The sequence below is a fragment of the Emydura macquarii genome, unplaced genomic scaffold (assembly GCF_026122565.2).
Source record: "Emydura macquarii macquarii isolate MOO-44397 ecotype Brisbane River unplaced genomic scaffold, CSIRO-AGI_Emac_v2 contig_3062, whole genome shotgun sequence".
Lineage (NCBI taxonomy): Eukaryota > Metazoa > Chordata > Testudines > Chelidae > Emydura > Emydura macquarii.
The window spans coordinates 6,223,708-6,245,063 of NW_027133199.1; the positions used below are offsets into that span (position 1 = coordinate 6,223,708).

Sequence of the window (21,356 nt, forward strand, 5' to 3'; positions counted from 1 at the left end):
CACTTTTATGGTCTGTTTCAGCTTGCTAGAACAATTGCGTTTGTGACCTGTGTGGTTGTCCTCACTGATCGGTCCAGCTCCATTGTGAACGTGCTTCGTACAGTGAAGTCTTCACTGTAAATAATTCCTGTTAGTGGAGTCTATTCTTGAATGGGTGAGAGACCGCCATTAATATCATCTGGCCACTGTAATGTTGTGCCTGAAAGGCTGTTTGTGGGAGTTTCCCGCCTTGCAACATCTTCTAGTAACATTTACAACAATATTTTATAACTTCACATATTATAGTAGCACATATTATCCAACAGGATATTCATGTTTAGCAGCTCAACATTTTAAAAATAATACCAAATAAGGCATCCTTTGTACAGAACATACCATAATTATATGATCTTAGTGAATATGGAGTTTCTGGGGTGTTGTTCTCAGACACAAGGTGTCACAGTGTGCATTAGAGAAGATATGTGTCTTTACAGCCCCTTGCTACAGAGTCTTGGCTCTTTAGCTCAAACTATAGCATCCTATACTTTAGCTCTGAAAGTCTCTGGTTCTGACTCTAGTGGGTCAGTCAAGATGGTAGTCATCATACCTACTTCACTTTTGAAAGAGAGAATTAGATGCATTTGAGAATTTTACCTATGGTTAACTTCAAGCATGTCTATTTGGCTTAAGCTCCACTGATTTCAGCTTTGCTTAATCAAGGTCATAAAGCCTGTTACTGGTGCTTCTGCTGACCAGAATTTTAGTGCTTAGCTATAGTGTTTGAGAAAAAAAAATATCATCAGAAAAGGAAACGAGCAACACAGTGCTTGCTAAACCACGATATAACAACATGACTTGTGAGTTCTAAGTCTACTCAAATTTTAATCACACTGCTATGTGGACCATGTGACAGTTCAGAAACTAAGATATTTATTTAATTAGTGCCTTAAAAGTGAAATTCATTAACAATTGTCCTGGTAAACACTTATGCTGAACACAATTTTGAGCTATGGAGTGGGGTAAGCAGCACTGAGATATGAAGCAGGATCCTTTGGTCACATCTAGCACCGTTCTAAAGTTTAAAACAAACTTTTTCCTGCAGAAATAATGGGCTTGTGTTTCTTTTAAGGATGATATAATATTTCTGTCAAGTAGTCTGATCCTGCAGGCATTACTCACATAAGTAATCCTAATCCCATGATTAATCCCATTGATTTTTGGGAGTATAATTGCATCTCAATATACTGATTCCCACAGCCTAAACATGTTCCATGTTTCACTCCTAAATGCTGACCCAGTTTTGTGTCATTGTTACCACCTTGTGCTCATCCTACCTGTTTAGTTTATCTGTCTGTTTTCTCTTGTCCTTTATTTTAGATTATAACCTCCAGGGGACAGGAATTGCTTTATTATGTGTTTGCACAGTGCCTAGAACAATGGGGCCCTGATCTATGACTGGCAATAATAGTAATGTTTCTGGTTCACCATCAGAAAGTGCTTGTGAACATTTGGGGCCAGATTGGAGCAGAAACATGCAATCTCTTGTGAATAAGGATCACTCACATGCATGATCACTGGAAATTAGCAATCTAATGAAAAAGTAAATGTCCAGTATTGGACTCCATCATTTAAAGTGCTGCAGTTGGGTGTAAAAATATTGAATGGGATACTACCAGTTTTCCTTTGTGTCATTGTTCACACAACACAAAAAATGTATGGAGAGTGAGGAATTAGGACAAAGGTCAAGAAATGAATATGAATCTCTTTAACTCTGTAAATTGTGCATTGATCCTCTTATTGCTTAGGACCGTATTCTGATATTCTCACTCAGGGTAAAGTACAATTTATGTACTAAATGTAATTCCATTGAAGTCAGTGGAACTGTGTGAAGTAAGATACCCCTGAATTTGAATAAGTGTACCAGAATAATGCCCTTACTATTATGATTCTTGGCAAATTTCATATTTTGGAGCAGAAACTTTTATGTATCCATTTCATCATGAATTAATCATAATCTATTATAATAGAATCCATCATGCTGAATTCAGCTGGCATTAGTGTAAATGTCAAATGTATTTCTGTAGGTGTTTCATTGCATTTTGTCAGCAATTAAATATTAGTCAACGGACACTTAAAATTAATGTTACCTTAGATTTCCTCTTCCTTAATATCTTTATGGCCATAAATAATGTCACTTGAATCATGAATTGAAATGAGCATCATGGTACTTTGTGTTAACAAAGGGCACTGTCACAAATATGAAATTAAGAGCTCCAAACATGCTCTAGCTAGAGAATGAATATCATTGATGGCAAAGGCTGGAAAATGCTAACTTAAAAGCCACATACTCCCTTTCGCAACAAAAGTGAAAGGCTGCTAAATGGCATGGAAAAATTCTCCATCATGCAAAAGGAGGGAGCAGTGCCTCTGTAGCATGAATCAGAGACCACAGCAAAACCCTACATAGGAAACCTGCACTGTTGGGCTCTGTGGATCGGGAATGAGCGGTTAGGAGTTAGGCTAGGGAAAATCCGATCCTCAAGGGATTGTCAGCCTTGAAATCTATGAGGATTATGTGGTGAGATAGTTGTAAAATCCTTTTCCTGCAAAACTTGATGGAGCACTCCGCATCAAGGAGATGCTCGGTGCCGCAGGGGAACGCGCCAGTTCCGAGTCTGGCCGAAGTGCCGACTCTATAAGGATGGCCTTCAAGCGCGCATCTCTTTCCTTTTGCTTTTGGGGCTTGAAGGCCTTACAAATCCTGCACTTATCTCTTCTGTGCTGCTCTCCGAGGCAGCGGTTGTGAGGGTCACTCACAGGGAAAGCCTTCGCACACACGGTGCAGGCTTTGAAGCCGGTTGAGCCAGGCATGGCCCGACCTGAAGCCCCTGAGGGCTACTATCTAACTAATTAACTACTTAACACTACTAAAACACTATACTTAATGCTAACAGTCTACTTAAACAACAACAGTCTATGCACAAAGGGGATGCTACTTGCTGAAGCAAGAGGCAGACGTTCCAGCAACCGTCACAGGCGGAAAGAAGGAACTCAGGGCCCGTGGGGTCAGCAGCGCCCTATGTACCGCAGCATGAGTGCAGTACTCCAGGGGTTGCCTGAGCCAACCCTACAGGGATTGCTAAGGGGAAAAAAGTTCCGGAAACTAGTGCACCGGGTGCTCACTCACCTATATTGGAATGGATATGAGCAATCACTCAAAGATAGAACCCCATTCTATAGGGGTCTCATGAGCAACCACAAGTGGACAGGGCCCGGCAGGTCAGCAAGTGTCCTATTGTCCATAAAAACAGCCATACCAGGTCAAACCAATGGTCCATCTACCCCAGTGTCCTGTCTTCTGACAGTGGCCAGTGCCAGCTGCTTCAAAAGGAATGAACAGAACAGGACAATTTTGAGTGATCTATTCCCTGTTCTCTAGTTGCAGCTTCTGACATGGAATTTGTGGCTGGGCAGCCAAAGGTTTTAGTAGCTTAGTAGCTTAATTCCCTTTCCTTTGCACAAGAAGTTAATACATCCCCACCTTAATGGAATGATGTTGGAATAATGGGAGCTGGAATTCAGAGTTTCCTGTCACCAGTGGGTTTTTCTCCCTCTTTCTTTTTGCACAGGGAACAATTTGGTTCTAAATAGTCAAAAACAAGAACTAGCAAAGTCAAATCCTCCCAATATGGGGGAGGGCAAAAAGACATGGGGAGAAGAAATGGCATTCATCTATACATATAGTTTCCCAGATTTCAAAAACTTTTAAGATGCATGGGCCTAATTTTACTGCTATTGAAGCTTGTTTCTAACTTATTGCTATTTTCTAATTAAGTTATTTTCTACTGCACCAGAGTCAACAGGAAAACTATAGCAGAACAACCAACAGCTTTGAAAAACAAGAAGCTAACTTTGCCAATGAATAGGTAAGTAAACTTATTGTTTTTAAAGCACTGATAAATAATCATAAGAATTTTATTATTGATGTATAGCTGCTTCAAGCACTGGCCAGCTAAAGGTCAGATGAATCCAATGTGGTTTGAAGAGAGCTCACTAAACAGGAAACCACTCAGCTGCATTTTTTGTTCAATAGCTGCTACTAGAGATAAGACAACAAGAACAGAATATATAGGACAGCTCTAAGTACAGGGGGGAGTTTGGAGCCCAAAGATTTAGAGCTGATATTTTGCTCACCCTGAGCACTTCCTAGAGTAGCTGCTCAGATATTAGGGTGATGCGGGGGGGGGGGGGGGGGGGTACATTTATTTCTAATTCTGGCTACATCTACATTAAAAAACATAGTTATTTTTCTGTTTTTTAATAGTTGGTAGGTGCTCACATACTACCGTGACAGAGCCATCTAAGTATTGGGGCAGGTAAATAGATCCTGAGGTACAAAGGGTGAGGAGGGATGATGGGGACAGAGCCAACCTTCCAGCAGGGAAGGAGAAGATCCATGCATATGTATTCTCCATGCTCACATCTTGGTGGTTCATCTGGGTGCATGTTGAAATACTGGATCAGTACAGATTCAGAGGGAACAGTGCCACCTACTGAATCATTAATATAAGGCTTCATTAATTAATATTTGTAAAATTATTTGAGATTCTTGCATAGGAAAGATAGGTCCTATGTAACTGCAACATATTTCTGGCAATAGAATAGAGACAGATAAGGAGGCCCCAAAATTGTCAAATTTTCCACAGTTACCAAAATATTTTTCTCGCTTAAATTATTAGCCGTTCCTTCATTCTGTTATGCTAATCCTTCAATGAGGTCCTGATAAACTTACTAAAATTGTTCTCTTTTACTTCTTTAGATCTTGGTCAAACATAAATGCAGCAAGTAAATGGGAGATAAACCACAGAGGTAAAATACCATGTTTCCATTTATATCGTGTTTCTTCTTAATAGTATTTTTCATTGTTTTCTTTTTACCGTGCTTCTTACCCTTGGTGTCAGCAATCGTTTGGGATGTGCAAGGAATATAGAATCAGAACCTGGTGTGTTGATGTATTATAAGAAATATACAAAGCTCAGGGATCAACTAATGAAAGAGGCCAAAAGCTACCAGGACACAAGAAGAACACTGATTTTGTGGCCTCGTGCATTAAAAAGTTCACATCACATGGAACAAGATATCCTGCTGCATATAAAATGGAGATTTAAAACATCAAATACTGAATTGTTAAATAAAATGACTCATTGCTTCTAAAAACAATGGGAGGGAAGCATGTATAAAGGTTTTTTTTAAAAGTGCATTATTAGCTCTATGTATCTTGCCTAGTTTAGACTTGTCATGCAATCAGATCTGCTAGCATGGACCTCTGCTAGCATGGACAAATCTGATCAAAATTAATAAAATAGTTGATTGCTTCTAACACAATTGGGGGTTTAGCTTTTTGCAAAAAAAACAAAAAAAACCACCCATTTTAATTTAGGGGAAAAAGTAAATATCTCCTATTTATAAGGCCCTGGTCCTAAATATAAGGTGCTCTCTAGTCCCAATTCCATAAAGCATTTAAGCATGTGTTTAACATTAAGCATGTACTTAACTCACATTGACTTCATGGGTAAAATCTTGGCTTCACTGTAATCAGTGGGGAAAATTCCCACTGATATCAGTGGACCCAGGATTTCATCCCTTGACCTTAATGGAACATGCTTAATGTAAAGAATGTGTGTCAGTGCTTTTGCTGCATGGCCCATAGAGAAGGGGGTAGGATGTGGCTCAGGGAGGGCAGCCTTAAGGTGCTCTTTGGTGCCAGACCTTTGGTAACTGTAACTGGGCCCTGGTCCAGAGCCTGGTGGAGTGGGAAGGCCCCGGGTTCTCCGACCAACTCCTACCGCATTAAGAAGGAAGTGACCCCCTCACACTAGGTGATGCGTCCAACCATCACAGAAGAAACTAGATTTTGTGGTGAAAAGAACCAACTCAGATAAAATACAACCAACCTGTCTGGTGATTTCTGTGACATGTTCTCTTTTCGATTCAGTTCTTAGTGGCCAAGTGGCCATATCACATCAAAATCTCACCACAGCCGGCACTTATTGGCAACTTCCTTCCCCTCCTCCTCATTCCTTGAACTGAACCCACGTAATTTTTGGGGATCCTGTATATCTTCATTAGGGCCTGAAACAGAGATGCCTAAATACCATGAGACGTGGTTTTTTCCTGGTATTTCCAGACAAACTAGAAAGAGGTGCCCTTGTTAACTGCCTGAGAGCGCCTTCCCTTGCAAAATTTCCAGCACAATTTTGTATTTTAAAGAGGTTTGGAGAGATTGGCTAAACATCTGAAGGCTGGGCTGTTTATTAAAACACAACCTCCTACATGAGAATGTCTGATGTCACTCTTAGAAACATAATGAAAGCACTGACCTTTCAAAGGCCTTCTTGCATTGAAGACCATAGATGCAGATTCAAACCCTATAAACTCCTATTTTAACTAGTGTAAACATAGAATCAAATTTTTCCCTGCTTTCTCATTTAAAGTAAAGAGACATTTTTGATACTTGATACTAATGTGCAATGTGGTAACCCGTGGCACTTTGGTCTACATCAGTGTTTCTCAGCCAGGGGGTCACAAGTTCCATGGGAGGCCACTAAGTGTTGAAAATTTTATTCTAATCTAAAGCAAAGAAAATCTTGTTCCCCGCTCCCCCCCCCCCCAAAATCCCTGCAGCCTTTACCCTTCAAATTCATAAATTCTCTATCAACCCTTTTGAATATACACCCACAGACACACAAATATGTTATCATTGATGCACATTTACTTTTATAGTAAATGGAAGGCAGCTGTGAAAACGTTTGACTTTGAATAAGGGATCACCAACCTGAAAATGCTGAGAAACAGTCTACACCAACTCTAAATCTTTAGTTTCTAATGAAAATAACTATGATAAGAAGAGGTCAATTAGATTGTAGACTCTTTGGTACAAAGACTGTCTCCTACATGTGCTTGTATAACACCAGCACAATGGGGCCTTGATCCTGTTTGGGTCCTGAGGGTATGAGCACAATACAAATAATAAATAAATGAACACCATCCTGAAAAGTGTTGAGTGCCCTCAACTGCCATGCACTTTCCAGATGGTGCTCAGTATTTTGCAAGATCATGCCTTAATACACCTTGTGTTGGTTATGTTACATTACTGTATTTAAAGTTTGTCACCACTATAGAAAAAGTATTGAACTGAAAGTCCATCATGATATAAAAGGAAGATTCTGGCCCCCGTTCTGGCTGGTTTGCACTACTCAGTCGGCACACAGGAGCTGGACAGATAACTTAACCAGAAACCTGAGGGTTCCCCTTACATAAAGGGAATCCCTAGATGGAACAGTGCCAGTGCTGTGGCTCTATGTGATCATCCACACAGCCCTTTGGCAGAAGAAGTGTTCCTAGAAGAAAGGAGATATGGCTGGGGTGCCTCTGAGCTCCAGTGATCCCTGGATCATAGACTCATAGAGTTTAAGGCCAGAAGGGACTATCATGATAATCTAGTCTGACCTCCTGCACATTGCAGGCCAAAAAACCTCACCCACTTTACTATCAGAATGACTTGGGACTCTGGGCATACAGGTCTAAATTTAAGTTACTGCAGCCTTTGAGCTGTTCTAATTTATCCTGGGAGCCAGGCCATCATTGCCTGGTCCTGTTCCAAATTCCACTTAGTTATACTAGAGAATGTGGCTCGTAATGTTGATCTGTGTGACACATTTTTCTGTCATGTTGAGGGTGTTGAACTTACAACTCAAGGAATATAGAGTAATTTTTTTATAACTTGAAAGAGAAAACAAAAGAATGAAACTTTAAAGCACTGGTTTGTTTTCATCATTTTGTTTATAGGGCCTGATTCTCCTCTCACCTGCACTGGTGTAAATCAGGAGTAACTCCAGTGAAGTCAATGGAGCTATAATAGTAAACTGGTGAGAGTCAGAGGAGAGTCAGGCCCATAGTTTGCAGGTGTCTGTTTCCCCTCTCCCATGGATGACTGTATGAACCGAGATAACAGTACTACAAGTATAGTACAAATGAACATTTAATGCCATCTGCTGGGCCATACAAAACTGTGCAATATTTTCTTGCTGAGATCACGTACTGCATCTAACTTACAGAAGAACAATGTCACATAAAAAGGATGTGTTTCTTTTGTTTTGTGGTCAATTTTAACTAGAATGACCAAAGGAGCTACATACCACAATATACATCAAATGGTAGCATACACATGTAACAAGCTATGTGTAAAAATCAAAACTATATTGACTTCTTTGATTATATTGCTCCTTTCCAGTGACTCAGGTGGGAGGGCCAGCTGCAAAAAATTCTGAAACTTCAGATACATAGAAGAGGAAGGATATTCCAGTGGTTAAGATACTAGCCTAGGACTCAGGAGTCCTAGATGTGATTCCTTGCTCTTCCCCAGACTTCCAAGTCCGTCCCTCAGTGATTCAGTGCCCCATTGGTAATGGGAATTATGCTTCTTCCCTACCTCACAAGGACTGAATAGAGCTGGTTGGGAATTTTTCAACTAAATATTTTTTCACCAAAAATACTGATTTGTTGCATCCAAAACTGGTTGCAAAACGGGGCCATTTTAATGAAATGTTAAGATAAGTTCTGTAGGTGTCAAACATTTTATCTCGACATATTCAAAAAGAAAAATTCATTTTTTCTGACTTGAAATTATGTTTACTTTAGAAATTCAAGCCAAAGTATGATGAGGTTAAAAAATAGTTGAAATCAAAATGAAACACTACAAGGTTATCAAAATGAAACATTTTGAATGCCCTGAAGCAAACAAATTATTTTTTTCAGTTCATGAATAGTTGTGATTTCAACTTTTTGTCCAGATTTGAGATAGGAAGAAATTTTGAGCCACAAAAATATCTGTGGGGCAGGAAAACCATTTTTTCTAAGCTCTAACTGTGAGGTGCTCAGATGCTATCGTGATGGGGACCATAAAACTACCTATGACCTTTTTATTTATTAATTAGGCACTTATCTTTAGGCTCCCATCTGAGAAAATCTTGGCCTAAATAGCTTCTGTGCAGATGAACTAAAGGTGGGTATGAGGTTCCATGCAGACACTATCCCTACAATGTACCTACACAGGGGCAGCCAGCATTTTTTCACTTCGTGCGCTATGTGAAAATTTTCCGTATATTATACAGTTAACTGAGTTCTGTTCCCTTTGATAAAAGTAGTAAATAACGTATCATTCTTCTATACAGAATATATAATACTTACTTACCGTAATGTTTTTGACTTCTTTATTTAGAAGGCAAGAGCAGAAATATTCCTGAAAAAACATCTAATTTTGTAAGTATTTTTTCCCTTCCTTTCTAAAATTTTGCTTTACTTTCACATAGATTTGAAGTTTAAAATGGTCACTGGCTGTACTGCTGTAGTGGGAAGACCACCCTTTCTGCCTGCACACATGGAATGCAGATTGTGATTTTGAAAAGTGCTTAGTGTTGGCATAACTCTGCTCCTCTTGGAGCCAATGAGAGCTCTAAATTGACTTCAGTGGGAGCAGGAGTAAGCCAATGATTGTTTTTGAAAATACCATCAATAGGGTTCATTTTCTGTTTATAGCTACGTTCTGTGTGAACTACAGCATCATTGTATTTAGAATAATCATTCATATCAAATCTACAAAAGTATAAGATGCATATGTTTTGTAGTGTGTAATTTTGTATTCAGATGAACATGGGAAATGATTATTTCCACACAGGCTGGGAACCTCTGAAACTGAGTTATAGGAACAGACTACTCAGCAGCCTTTACTTATCTATGGCCTAATCCTGCTTTACTTCTGAACCTCAAAAATCACTCTGAAGTCAGTAGCAGCTGGGGTAAACAAGACTTGCAAGAACATGTGCTATGAACTGAGAATTAGTACCTAAGCAGCTGATTTCAATTCTACCATTCAGTAATATTCACAGCCCTGTCTTGTTTGCGTAGACACCGAAGATTTGCTTGTGCAAGAACTCAGGACTCAAATACGTGCATATTTATTAACCAAAAGTGACTTTTGAATATTATATTTCTATTTTAAAATTTGCAATTTGTGATGACCTGGTTAATTACATAAAACACTAATGTTCAGATTCACAGACTACAAGGCCAAAAATGCTCTACCATTAAGCTATAACCTCTGTGACAATGTTAGTTCTGTTCCCTAGCTTGATGATTTATGTAACTGAACAGCATAGTACAAATGACGCATTGAAATATTACAGTGAAATTTACAATTTTAAAAATGTGTTTTGCAGGTGCAGTTACATTGTATAACATTTTCAAAAGTCTCTAAGTGATTTGGGAACCAGATTCCCATTTCCAAAGTGACTTAGGCACTTAGGGGGGAGATTTTCAAAGGTACAAATGACCCTCAGCAAAAGTTGATAGAAATTAGATTCCTAACTGCTATTGTGCCTTTGAAAATCTCCCTCTTAGGAGCCTGAGTCCCACTAATTTTCAAAGTAAAAAGTCACTTTCACATTTGTATCCAGAAACTCTGCTGCACCAGTATACCATGTGCAATCTTTCATCTTCTCCCCTTCAACAGCTGAACATAACTCCCAGTTCTCAGTCTGCAGGCATGAAATGGTATGAGTCACCCTAACTCCATCAGAGTCAGTTGGGTCACTAAAGTCAGTAGAGTCATTCAAGTCATGAGTTGCATCCACTTTGGCCAGGCCTGAAGTTAGCCTTGCATCTACAGGTTCATTGTGTTTACCTACATTTCTTTCTTCTGCCTAGGATAAACATTTTGCAAAAGTGGGTCAGGATGAATCAGAACCCTCATGCGATGTAGCTGATGAAGAACAGTATCTTTATGATACTGTAAAAACTTCCAGCATGGAGGCAATGCATGTGTTGAAAATTTTGCCTGCCAAACCTATACAAGAATCCGAGTATGCAGGTAACCTACTTCTGTGCTAAAACAGAACTGAGTCCTTGGGCTAAGTGGGGAAATCCAGGACCAGATTATGCTGTCTGGTTATTTTTAAAGATGAAATGTTTCGATTTTGAAGTAAAAACCTGGCTGGAAGGAGGGCCTCATTTACCTCATCACATAAGACGACAGTGTTATACCACCATTACCTCTGTTTCAGTCAGAGGAGTATGCTGAATTAACGTTTTCATGGTGCTAAACTACACGCTGCTCTCCTGCCTCGGTGTCTCTAGTATGGTATAATCCATGATCCTATTTGTACTTGACATCTCCCAGTTGAGCATACAGCCTGTTCTCAAGAGCCATCTATCAGTCATGAGAAAAGGAGTTAAACTAAGTGCTGCACTCGGTGTAAGACATACAAAGAAAGATATTGATTGCCAGGATAATCAATTTGCATATGAATGAATGTAAAATTTTTAAGGGCACCCACTGTACCTTTCAGGAATGGGCATTTTGTTTTTAAATACATTTCCCAAGGATTGTCTATAGAAAAATGCTGTATTTTAATCAAGCCAGTGCTTTGTTTTAGAGAAGGCCCTATGCAATTCTCATTTTATTTCAGCACCTACATATAATACATTATTTGACACAAGCCACTGTCAAATTTGGGGTAAAGAAAGGTACACCTTACTGGTCATAGTAGTCAACCCTGATAACTACTTTCTAGAGATTTTAATCCCCTCCAAAAAAAAAAAAAAAAAAAAAAAAAAAAAAAAGAGCCATAGGCAGAAATATCTTAATAAATATGTACATAAAATGCACCCAACAAATAGCAAATAAATTAATTTATTTAATTAAATTTTAAAAAATAAAATAAAATCCATAGCAGCAAATGGGAGAGGTTTGTATAAAGCAAAGGCCTGATTAAATTCCCACAAAGCCAAACAAAGTTTTTCCATGGTTTTCAAAGGGAGTTAGATTGGAGCCTAATCAACTTACTGAGCTCTTTTTTCCTTAGATTCCTCAGTGTGTGTGAACACAATATGGGCTGAACTCAGGGATGGGCCATGCTGTGTTCTAAAAACTTATTTCCAGGCTTTATTTGGAAATCTGAAGTAGCAGCACTCAAACGCTTGATTAAATTTTTTTTTCCTGCTTGCCAATGGGGACATTTCTCTTAGTAACCCTACGGTAACCATCCTCTGGTGCTTATCTAAGAACACCCTAGAGTACAGTGACTGCCTGGGGAAAACAGTGCAAATTTTGACTGATGGCTCCAAAGAAAAGCGTATTAAACAAATGGACAGCTATTTTTAGTTCATTTATAATCTGTAAGGTACCAGAAAAGAGTCTAAAAATGCACTTCAGAAAGACAAACTTTTGTGTTCATGTCCCATTCTGCAATCTTTTATAGGCTAATAAAAATATACATCCAAAGTTAATGACTCAGAAAATGTAATGACTCTGAAAAGCATGCTAATGTGCCTGGCTGTGTATGAACATGTAGGCACACGTTATCCAAGCATAAGTCTGTGCAATAGAATCAAATGTAGATATTGGGAAGACTTCCTGTTATACCTCTGGATAAATGATAAAAACCAAGAATATGGGGTGCAGGGGATATTGTCAAGGACAGCAGTTTAGGCAGGAAATTTCCTGAAAATAACTGTCTGGTAGAGAGAGGGTTTCTAACCACTTTTTAAATTATTACTACTCTATTGTAGAAGCTTTTAAGAAAATAGGCCAAGATTGCCCCCTCCTGAGGTAAGGAAGGGAGATTCCACAAAGACACCCTGGTGGAATTCCTCCCAAAGGGCAGAAGCTAAGGCTTGCCTTCGCTTCCCTAATGAGTCGGCCTATAAACTCCACAGATCTCCCAGGATTTGCCATGAGCCTGGACTATTTTGGAGGCTTTTTTCCCTCCACACCAGCTTTGGGCCAGAGAGGCACCACGCTCAACCCCCAGCAGTGGAGCCAGACTTGCAGGGACTCTACTGGCCACTGTTATGTAGCCCAAGGAACCCCGACTTTCAGGGGAATTCCCCAATGTGGAGATTGTACAATGGGAAAGATATGGCCTGAGGATTTATCACCTTTCCCAGATCATTTCTGGGAAGCCACAAGAGAATTATATGCATCCTCCACAACCCTGACCACACCCAACTTGGATTGCCCACTCCCTGCCCCTGTACAGATCCCACCCCATGGAGATTCCTCTGTAGAGCCCTAGAAAAGTAAAGGTGTAGAGCCACAGAGGTAGCTGACACCCTTCTTCAACATAGGAGGGTCTGCCTCCATGTGCAGATATCACGGGAGTATAGTTGGGACTAATTGCATAAATAAGATGAGCAGGAAAATCTGACGGGTTTGCACATCATTTATTGTTTTTGAACCAACAGTTAACTTCTGTATTGTTCGATCTTCTCATGTCCTCTGCTGATGTTTCAAATGATTGTTCCATTGAATTCAATGAAATGCCTCAGACATGGCTTAAACATTTGGCAACTTAAGATGTGTAGATCTGCCAAATATACTTGGGGCACTCAGCACTGTGAAGTGGTAAACAAACACTATTTCACAGCTGTAGGGGGTATACTACCAGTGATGTTTTGCAATGATCAGGTGGCAGTGCTATATAAATGGATGTGGGACTTGACTACGATAGGTTGGGATAGGTTCAGATCAATCAAAGCACAGTAATATTAAATTGCTTGTGTAATGTTGATTTTTAAAAAGGGCTGCAGAAGTGATCCTGACAATTAAAAGCTGGTGAGCCTAACTTTATTATCATCAAAATTGATAGAAACTATAGTAAAAAGTAGAATTGTCAGACAAACTGATAAGTGATTTGTTGGGGAACACACAACATAGCTTTTGTAAAGGGAAATCATGCTTTGCCATTCTATTAGAATTCTCTGAGGGCGTCAACTAGCATGTGGGATAAAGGTGATCCAGACAATAGTGGCCTCGTCTACACAAGAAAATCCATACCCCCTGAGCGGCATAGATAATCCAACCTAAGTCCCTTTGTAGATAGTGCTAGGTCAACAGAAGAATTCTTCCATCAACCTAGCTACCATCTCTCAGACAGGCAGAATAGCTATGCCGATGGGAGAATCCCTCCTGTCGATGTAGGTAGTGTGTACACTGAAGTGCTATAGCAGCACACCTGCAGTGGCACAGTTGTGCCACGGTAGTGTTTTAGGTGTAGACAAACTCATTGTGTACTTGGATTTTCACAAAGTCCTTGACAAGGTCCTCACCAAAGGCTCTTAAGCAAACTAAGTGGTCCTCTCATGAATCAGTAACTGGTTGAAACAAAGGGTAGGAATAAATTATCAGTTTTCACAATGGAAAGATGGCAACAGTAGGATCTGTACTGAGACCTATGCTATTCAATATTAATAATCTGGAACAAAGCGTGAACAGTGAAGCGGTAAAGTCTGTAGATGGTACAAAATTATTCAAGATAGTTAAATCCAAAACAGATTGTGAGGAGTTAGAGAGAGACCTCACAAAACTAGGTGACTAGGCAATGAAGTACAATGATAGGTTCTCAATTAGCTATTACCACCCCTGAAAGAGATCTTAGATCACCATTGAGGAGTTCTACACCACACCTTGCATACTATGTCCAGTTCTGATAGCTCCACCTCAAAAAGGATATAGTACAACTGGAAAAGGTCCAGAGAAGGGCAACAAAGATGATCAAGGGTATGGAATGATTTCTATACAAGGACAGATTAAAGAGATTAGGGCTGTTCAGCTCAGAAAAGAGACAACTTGGGGGGTGTATATGATAGAGGTCTATAAAATCATGAATATTGTGGAAAAGGTGAATAGAAAAATGTTATTACCCTTTCACACAATACAATAACCAGAGGTCACCTGATGAAATTAATAAGCAATTGATTTAATACAAATGAGAAAGTACTTTTTTACATAATGCACAACTAACTTATGGAACTCATTGCCATGGGAGGTTATGATGGCCAAAAATATGATTGGTTCAAAAAAGAACTTGATAAGTTCATAGAGGCGAGGTTTAGCAATGGCTATCAACCAAGATGGTCAGGGACACAACCACGTCCTTGGAGCAATCCTAAACCTCCAACTACCAGAAGCCAGGAGTGGAAGACAGGTGGATCACTTTACCTGAAGCTCTGGTATGGGCCACTATCAGACATGGAATACTGGATAAGATGGACCATGGTTTGACCCCAGTAAGGCAGCTCTTATATTCTTATGTACTCTATTTTTTTCCTTTGTAACAGATAAACGGTATTTAGGAGTTTCAGCTACTACTCACATTTCTATAAACTCTAAATCCTCTATCACCATCCAACAAAAATCCTCTGACTACCCTCAAGACTTACGCGTAAGTAAAGATCATACACATTATCCACAAATATACTTCCTTTCTTTTTCGTGTATCACTTAATGCTGTGCAAAGCCATGGGACTTGCATGGCTAAATCCTTGGACACTTTTTTGAATTAATAGGATTCAGTGTTAAAACCCACCTTTTAGTCTGTGCTTTTCATTCAGTTTGCCACATGTAATATTGTTCTCATTGTTTTTGTAACTTGTTCTACTGAATGGAGATGTGTCAGCCATATTAATGTCATGTCAAGAAGAGATTTCTGGGGGATAACAACAATTATGGAATAGATTAAAGCCTAGATTAGCAGTTTGCAACTGTTAAATATTTTATGGTATAAAGACTCCAAGAGTGCATATTGGTGGAGGAAATATATGTGGAGAAATTCATTAACTGGCAAGTAATCTTGCTGTGTCAGGAACAGCAGAATTATATCAGCTGTACTTCCATTATTACTGACCAATATCACAGCTAAACATTTTATATTATTTACAGAAATGCAGATATGTTTCAGAGGAGAGAAGAGTCCCAAATGTTAAAGGTACAATAAAAACACTTGTTTTGCAATTATACTATGAAAATGCCATTTTCTTATTCACTGTACATATGGGGATGAACAATATAAGTCGGGGAAGAAAGAATAAAAGGCCTATATTTTTCAAAATATCAGTCACTTTAAAAATTCAGCATATTACAATTTAGAATCCAGCTTCAGCTCAGTAACAACCCTGAAGTAATCACTTTCAAGCAGGAACATGCGTCAGTTAGCTCTCCATTCCTCAGGGACAGGCCAGCCCTGTGTAAAAATCAGATTTTTTTTCTCATTCTCTCTCTAATTATAAAGAAGAAAAAGGAGGGCGGGAAATATAATAGCGAGAGAGAAGTGGCAGGTCTGCTACATTCAGCTTTTGAGCAATTATAGAGTGCACTGGAGTCGCTTCTGACTTCAGCAGGAGCAGCTAGGAACAGAATCTGGCTCTATGCTTGGTTACCTAGCCAACTGCATCCATTCCACTACATACTCTGATAATTTTCTTTTAATTGTAATGTCACCAAAAGTGGCTGCTATTAAAAACTCACCGTTTGTCAATATTTACTGTACACTGGTGTCAGAGGATATCAGAATTCTAAACTGTTCCCCCAGTTTAGAATGTAATAGTTGTGCTAATAGTGTGACAACCCTTGTCATATATTGACTTTTCAATGGCTTCCAGTTTAACACTAATTCTATCTGTATCTTATTTCAAAATCCCATAATTTTAAGATAGTTATAAATACATCCTCCAATTATTTCTTTTCTATAGGGTAGTTACTTGTAAAGTTACTTGCATAAATGAGATTTGTACTCAATTTAAGTTATCTTCCCAAGCATTTAGATAAGAATATATCTCAAAAGCATAATGCTATAGACGTCTATGAAGGTTCAGCAGCACGTACACATAAAAATTAGAAATCTTATTTCAGAAAAAACAAACTGTACCCTTGTTCAACATATATTCTGAAAGACAAAAAACTGAAAACACAAGGCTAAGAGCTTAAAATAATAGAAAATTGCATTAACAAATATTATATAAATCAATAGCAAATGACAACTTCTCTATAGCTATTGGTATTTTTAACCATCCAATAGAATTTAATAGAAAACCTAATACCCACAGTTCTGTAAAATTCTATGAATGGTTCAAATTCATGTAGAAAATCCATATAGAAAGGTTATTATTCTCTACTCTATTTTATAGGTTTTTACAGTAATTTCTACATTATACTATTACATTTCTATAAAATTATGTTTTATAGGATTTTTCCATAAAGGTTCTTAAATGTTCTGTATTGTGTTGATTCTTCAAAATGTTCAGTTATCCTATGTTTGGCAAAATTGACACCTGTCTAATAATGGTCTTATTTAAAAGAGGGGAAATTAGGGACAATTGTAGCCTATACTGCCCTGGGAGTGTCAGACTTTGGGCATTTACTGCTACCCTGCTGTACTAATAGTGCCCACTGCCACAGAATCACATCTGTCTTGGATTTCTCCACTATCCTATTCGATAAATAAATGTCCTTATTAACATTCTCAGATAAGAATGATGTAATTTGAAGGCTCAATAGTGCAACACTCAACTTTTTATAAAAATTTGATGTAGAAATTGGGCTAGAAATTATCAAGAATTCAAATTGTGGTATGAGAGCCAAAATTTTCTAGCTCCAACCCAGGCAAAAATACCTTGAAAATATCCTCTGTCTAGGGTTTTGCCATTATATCCTCTACTATCCATACATAAAAGATTAAACAAATAATAAACTTCCAAAAAGATCAACTTGGGGGGAAATGACCATTTTTTATTTTATCCGTATGGGTTCACCCAACCCCAATTACCTATAGGATTAAATTTTAAAAGTAGCTAATATATTTTTAATGGACTCCACTTCTATTTGTTGAATTATTACAAACCAGGTTACAATACAGTTACTTTTTATAGTAGTTTACTGACATCTAACATTCAGAATTGACATGTTAACAAGAAAGAAAAACGTATTAATATTTTTGGCTTTTCTTTGACATTTTGACTCATTACAGAAATTGGTAATGAATATATTTTTAAACAAAAAAATTCGAGCAATTAGCCTACTCTATTTGCACCCTTGACAGCCACACAAATCTTGTTTAAAAAAACCCCAATTCATATGTAAGCTTAAAAAGCAGAGGTCAGGTCTATGTTGTATATTGGTATAACTATGTGGCTCAGTGGTGTGAAAAATCCACACCCCTGCACGACATAGTTATACTGACCTAACACCCCCCCCCCCCCATGTAGACAGATCTATGTCAATAGGAGAGCTTCTCCCGTCGACATAGCTACCGCCGCTCAGGGAACTGGATTAACTATCCTGACGGCATAGTAGCATCTTCACTAAAACATTACAGTGGCACAGCCGCACTGGACATGAAGAGAAGTCCAGATTTTCAGGATAAATGTTGAGTGTCTCACAACATGAAAAGAAGAGGTTTCCAGTTAGATCACTTTCTATTAATATAGCCTCTATGACACAGATAAGGGTATATAATCACACTAACCCTTTACAAGCGATGAAAAATGTACTTAGGAAATACTTTTTAATTAAGATTCATAGTGCAAGGTGTATCCTAAGTGTAGAGTGTTTTACCTTTTCTTTACTATTAATGTATGTTATTGAAGATATTCCTGTATAGTTAGCAGATGAAAGTGACATCAAAATCGAATAAAGGTGATTGAGCCAAATTCCCTCAGGTGCCATTTAACTGACTTCAGTGGAATTACTCCAAGGATTAATTTGATCTATTATGTTTATTATAATAATTATTCTTGTTTCACATTTTGTAACACAGTATGTCCTGGTTAATATTGCTCATACAATACATTTTGAATGAAATATAATACCATTGCAGAAAATATAATTGTGCTACCAATGAGTTGGCTCAAAAGAAAAACCCAATTAACAGAACATTAATTAAAGAAAAACACCTAGCTAAATGTTACTCTCAGTTACACAGCTGCAACACCATTGCCTTCAGAAAGGTTGTAATGTTGGTACAGTGAGCAGAATTTGATCCACTGTTTCAGTGAGCCCATTAGTGGTACAAACTATGCTCTTACTTCCAACACTATATAAATATAAAGCTCAGTGAGATGTCAGTGGAATTAAGATCAGAATTTAGCTTGTGTTTATATCAAAGTAAACAGGTCATTTATATATATACATCCATATCCATATATGGATATATCCATCACTGCCAATTATTAAATCAAGACTGGATGTTTTTCTAAGAAGATCTGCTGTAGTTCAAATAGGAAAGTTCTATGGCCTGTGTTATGCAGGAGCTCAGACTAAATGATAACCATTGTCCCTTCTGGGTTAAGGCTTAATCATGAATCTATGAGTATGAAGTTCATCACATAAGGCTTATATATATTGGGTAAATACAAGTTATATAGTTACTGATACTAAGAGCCTAATCCAGCTCTACTGAAGTCAATGGGAAGACTTTCAATTATTTCAATGGGCATCGGGATCAGTGCCCATTGAGCAAGATTTGAAATATTGCTTCTGATCTTGCTCTCATTGAAGAAATGGCAAAATTCCCCAATCACTTCACTGAATAAACGCCCACTGGGCCAAATTCATGGTTAGTGTAGCTCCAGTGTAGTTGCACCAGGCATGCATCTGACTCACCAAGTATATTTGGCCCAAGTGAGGTATTAAGCCACTTTTGCTAAAATCACATCTGTCCTGTGGCAAGAAGCAGGTGGAGCAAACAAATATAAAAAACAGTATATTGTTGTCACTGAAAGCTTCCAACATTCACTATCTATTTTATCATTCTGTACCGGCACCTGGAAAAAGAAGAGGTTACTACCTAACAGTATATTGTAAATTCCCTGTTTTTTCCTTCTGATTGTAAGAGCTTATCTGGAGAAGGAATCTAAACTGTAACACTACCCTTCTTCGAGTGCTTGCTCATGTCTATTCCACTGCACGTGTGTGCACGCCTCCATGCATAGTTATCAGAACTATTTTCCCTTTAGCAGTATCCATAAGGCTGGCTCCGGCACCCCCTGGAGCCCCACACATATGCTGCAATATATGAGATGCTGCCAGCCCTATGCCCCTTCAGTTCCTTTTTTCTGCCCATGATGGTTGCTGGAACTGCTTCGACTTGCACAAGCGCTCAATCCCTTTTGTTCTCCTTAATCATATGTTGTTTGTCTTAGTTAGGTAGATTATAATTTAAGTGTTGTTAATAGTGGTAGGTAGTCACTTAGGATAGTCCCGGCTGGAACTTTGCCGGGAGCGGGTTATGCCCCGGTCACTGGGCTTCAAACTGTGTGCCTCCTGTGGGATGGCCTTTTTGCTGAGTGATCCCCATGATAGTTGCCTAAAGTGCCTGAGGAAGCTCATTGTAAGGACAAATGCAAGATTTGTAAGGCTTTCAGACCTCGGACTCAAAAGGACAGAGAAATCTGTTTGAAAGCCTCACTGATGGAGGCAGCACTCAGACTGGCCTCTGAATCAACCCACTCTACTTTGGTACCGAGGGTGGCCCCGCCCCAGCACCGGACTCTCTCATTGCCGTTGAGGAAGAAGCAGCATAAAAAGCGCACAAAGTGGGGACGCTCCCCTGCACCGTCCAAGAAAGCAGGATCAAGCACAGGGGCGCACTAAAGCCAGGCATGAGAGACTCGCTCACCACTGCTGGAGCCTATCTCCAATCAGAGAGCCACCCCCAACTCTGAGGTGTTTCAGGTGTCGAGAACCTTGTTGACCTTGCCCGCGCTGCCCCTGCCCTGGCCTCTGCCCATCGAAGGGGCCAGTGTTGCAGGGGAAGCCCACATTGGGACAACCTGGTTGGCCCAGGCAATCCCCAGAGCAGGGAGGAAGATCCCCAACAGCCCGGTCGCCCCAGGTGGAGGGGTTGATGTGGTGACACTCCCCCAGAAGTCACTCCAGGTTGCGGTCACTGGAGCACTCCACTTTGGTGGGACATGGAGCGAGGTCGCCTTCCCGGCACCATCACGATCCCTGGCACTGGGCAAGGTTCATCCCAGGAGGCGGCACCTATTGGGGTCGCCTGCAAGAGGCCACTCCCCAGAAGGAAGTCAGCACCTCTCCTGCTCCCCAGTACCGAGAAGTTCACCCGCACTGGTGCGGTGCAGGACCCGGTCGCTGGAGCCTGACTTGGCACTGAGAGGGAAGCGGCACCGTAAGTCATCAGTGCCCAGGCGCCGCTCTAGGTGTTCTAGTTCCCAGTCAGAGCATTGTTTCCCAGGTCGGCACCGGTCGCGGCACCAGCACTAGGTCTCATCGTCATCACAATTGACGAGGTCGAGAGGCCATTCTCCAGAGCTCCAAAGCACCCACAGAACAGGCCATCACTCCCCTGACACTCAGCCCCACCATGGTTATCGGACAGTGAGTTGGTGTTCTCTCAAGAGGACGGCCACCGGGTGAGTTGGCGCCACCAGCATAAGTTGCCAGAACACCCTTCAGCTCAGGCGGCCCCAGGATGGCCTCAAGGGCACCTGTACCATGTACCATATTGGAGACCCTTGGGGTT

At 39.7% G+C, this 21,356-nt stretch overlaps 1 protein-coding gene across 1 annotated transcript in view; it reads left to right on the forward strand.

Annotated features, from left to right (window-relative positions):
• Positions 1-3,897: 3,897 nt before the first annotated feature.
• The window catches only part of CLNK (cytokine dependent hematopoietic cell linker), a 42,248-nt gene continuing 24,789 nt past the window's right edge, over positions 3,898-21,356 (forward strand). The window contains exons 1-6 of the mRNA XM_067530336.1: positions 3,898-3,905; positions 4,799-4,848; positions 9,260-9,300; positions 10,744-10,906; positions 15,157-15,260; positions 15,758-15,803. Of these exons, the coding sequence (XP_067386437.1) occupies positions 3,898-3,905; positions 4,799-4,848; positions 9,260-9,300; positions 10,744-10,906; positions 15,157-15,260; positions 15,758-15,803 (412 nt within the window). The remainder of the gene's footprint in view (positions 3,906-4,798; positions 4,849-9,259; positions 9,301-10,743; positions 10,907-15,156; positions 15,261-15,757; positions 15,804-21,356) is intronic.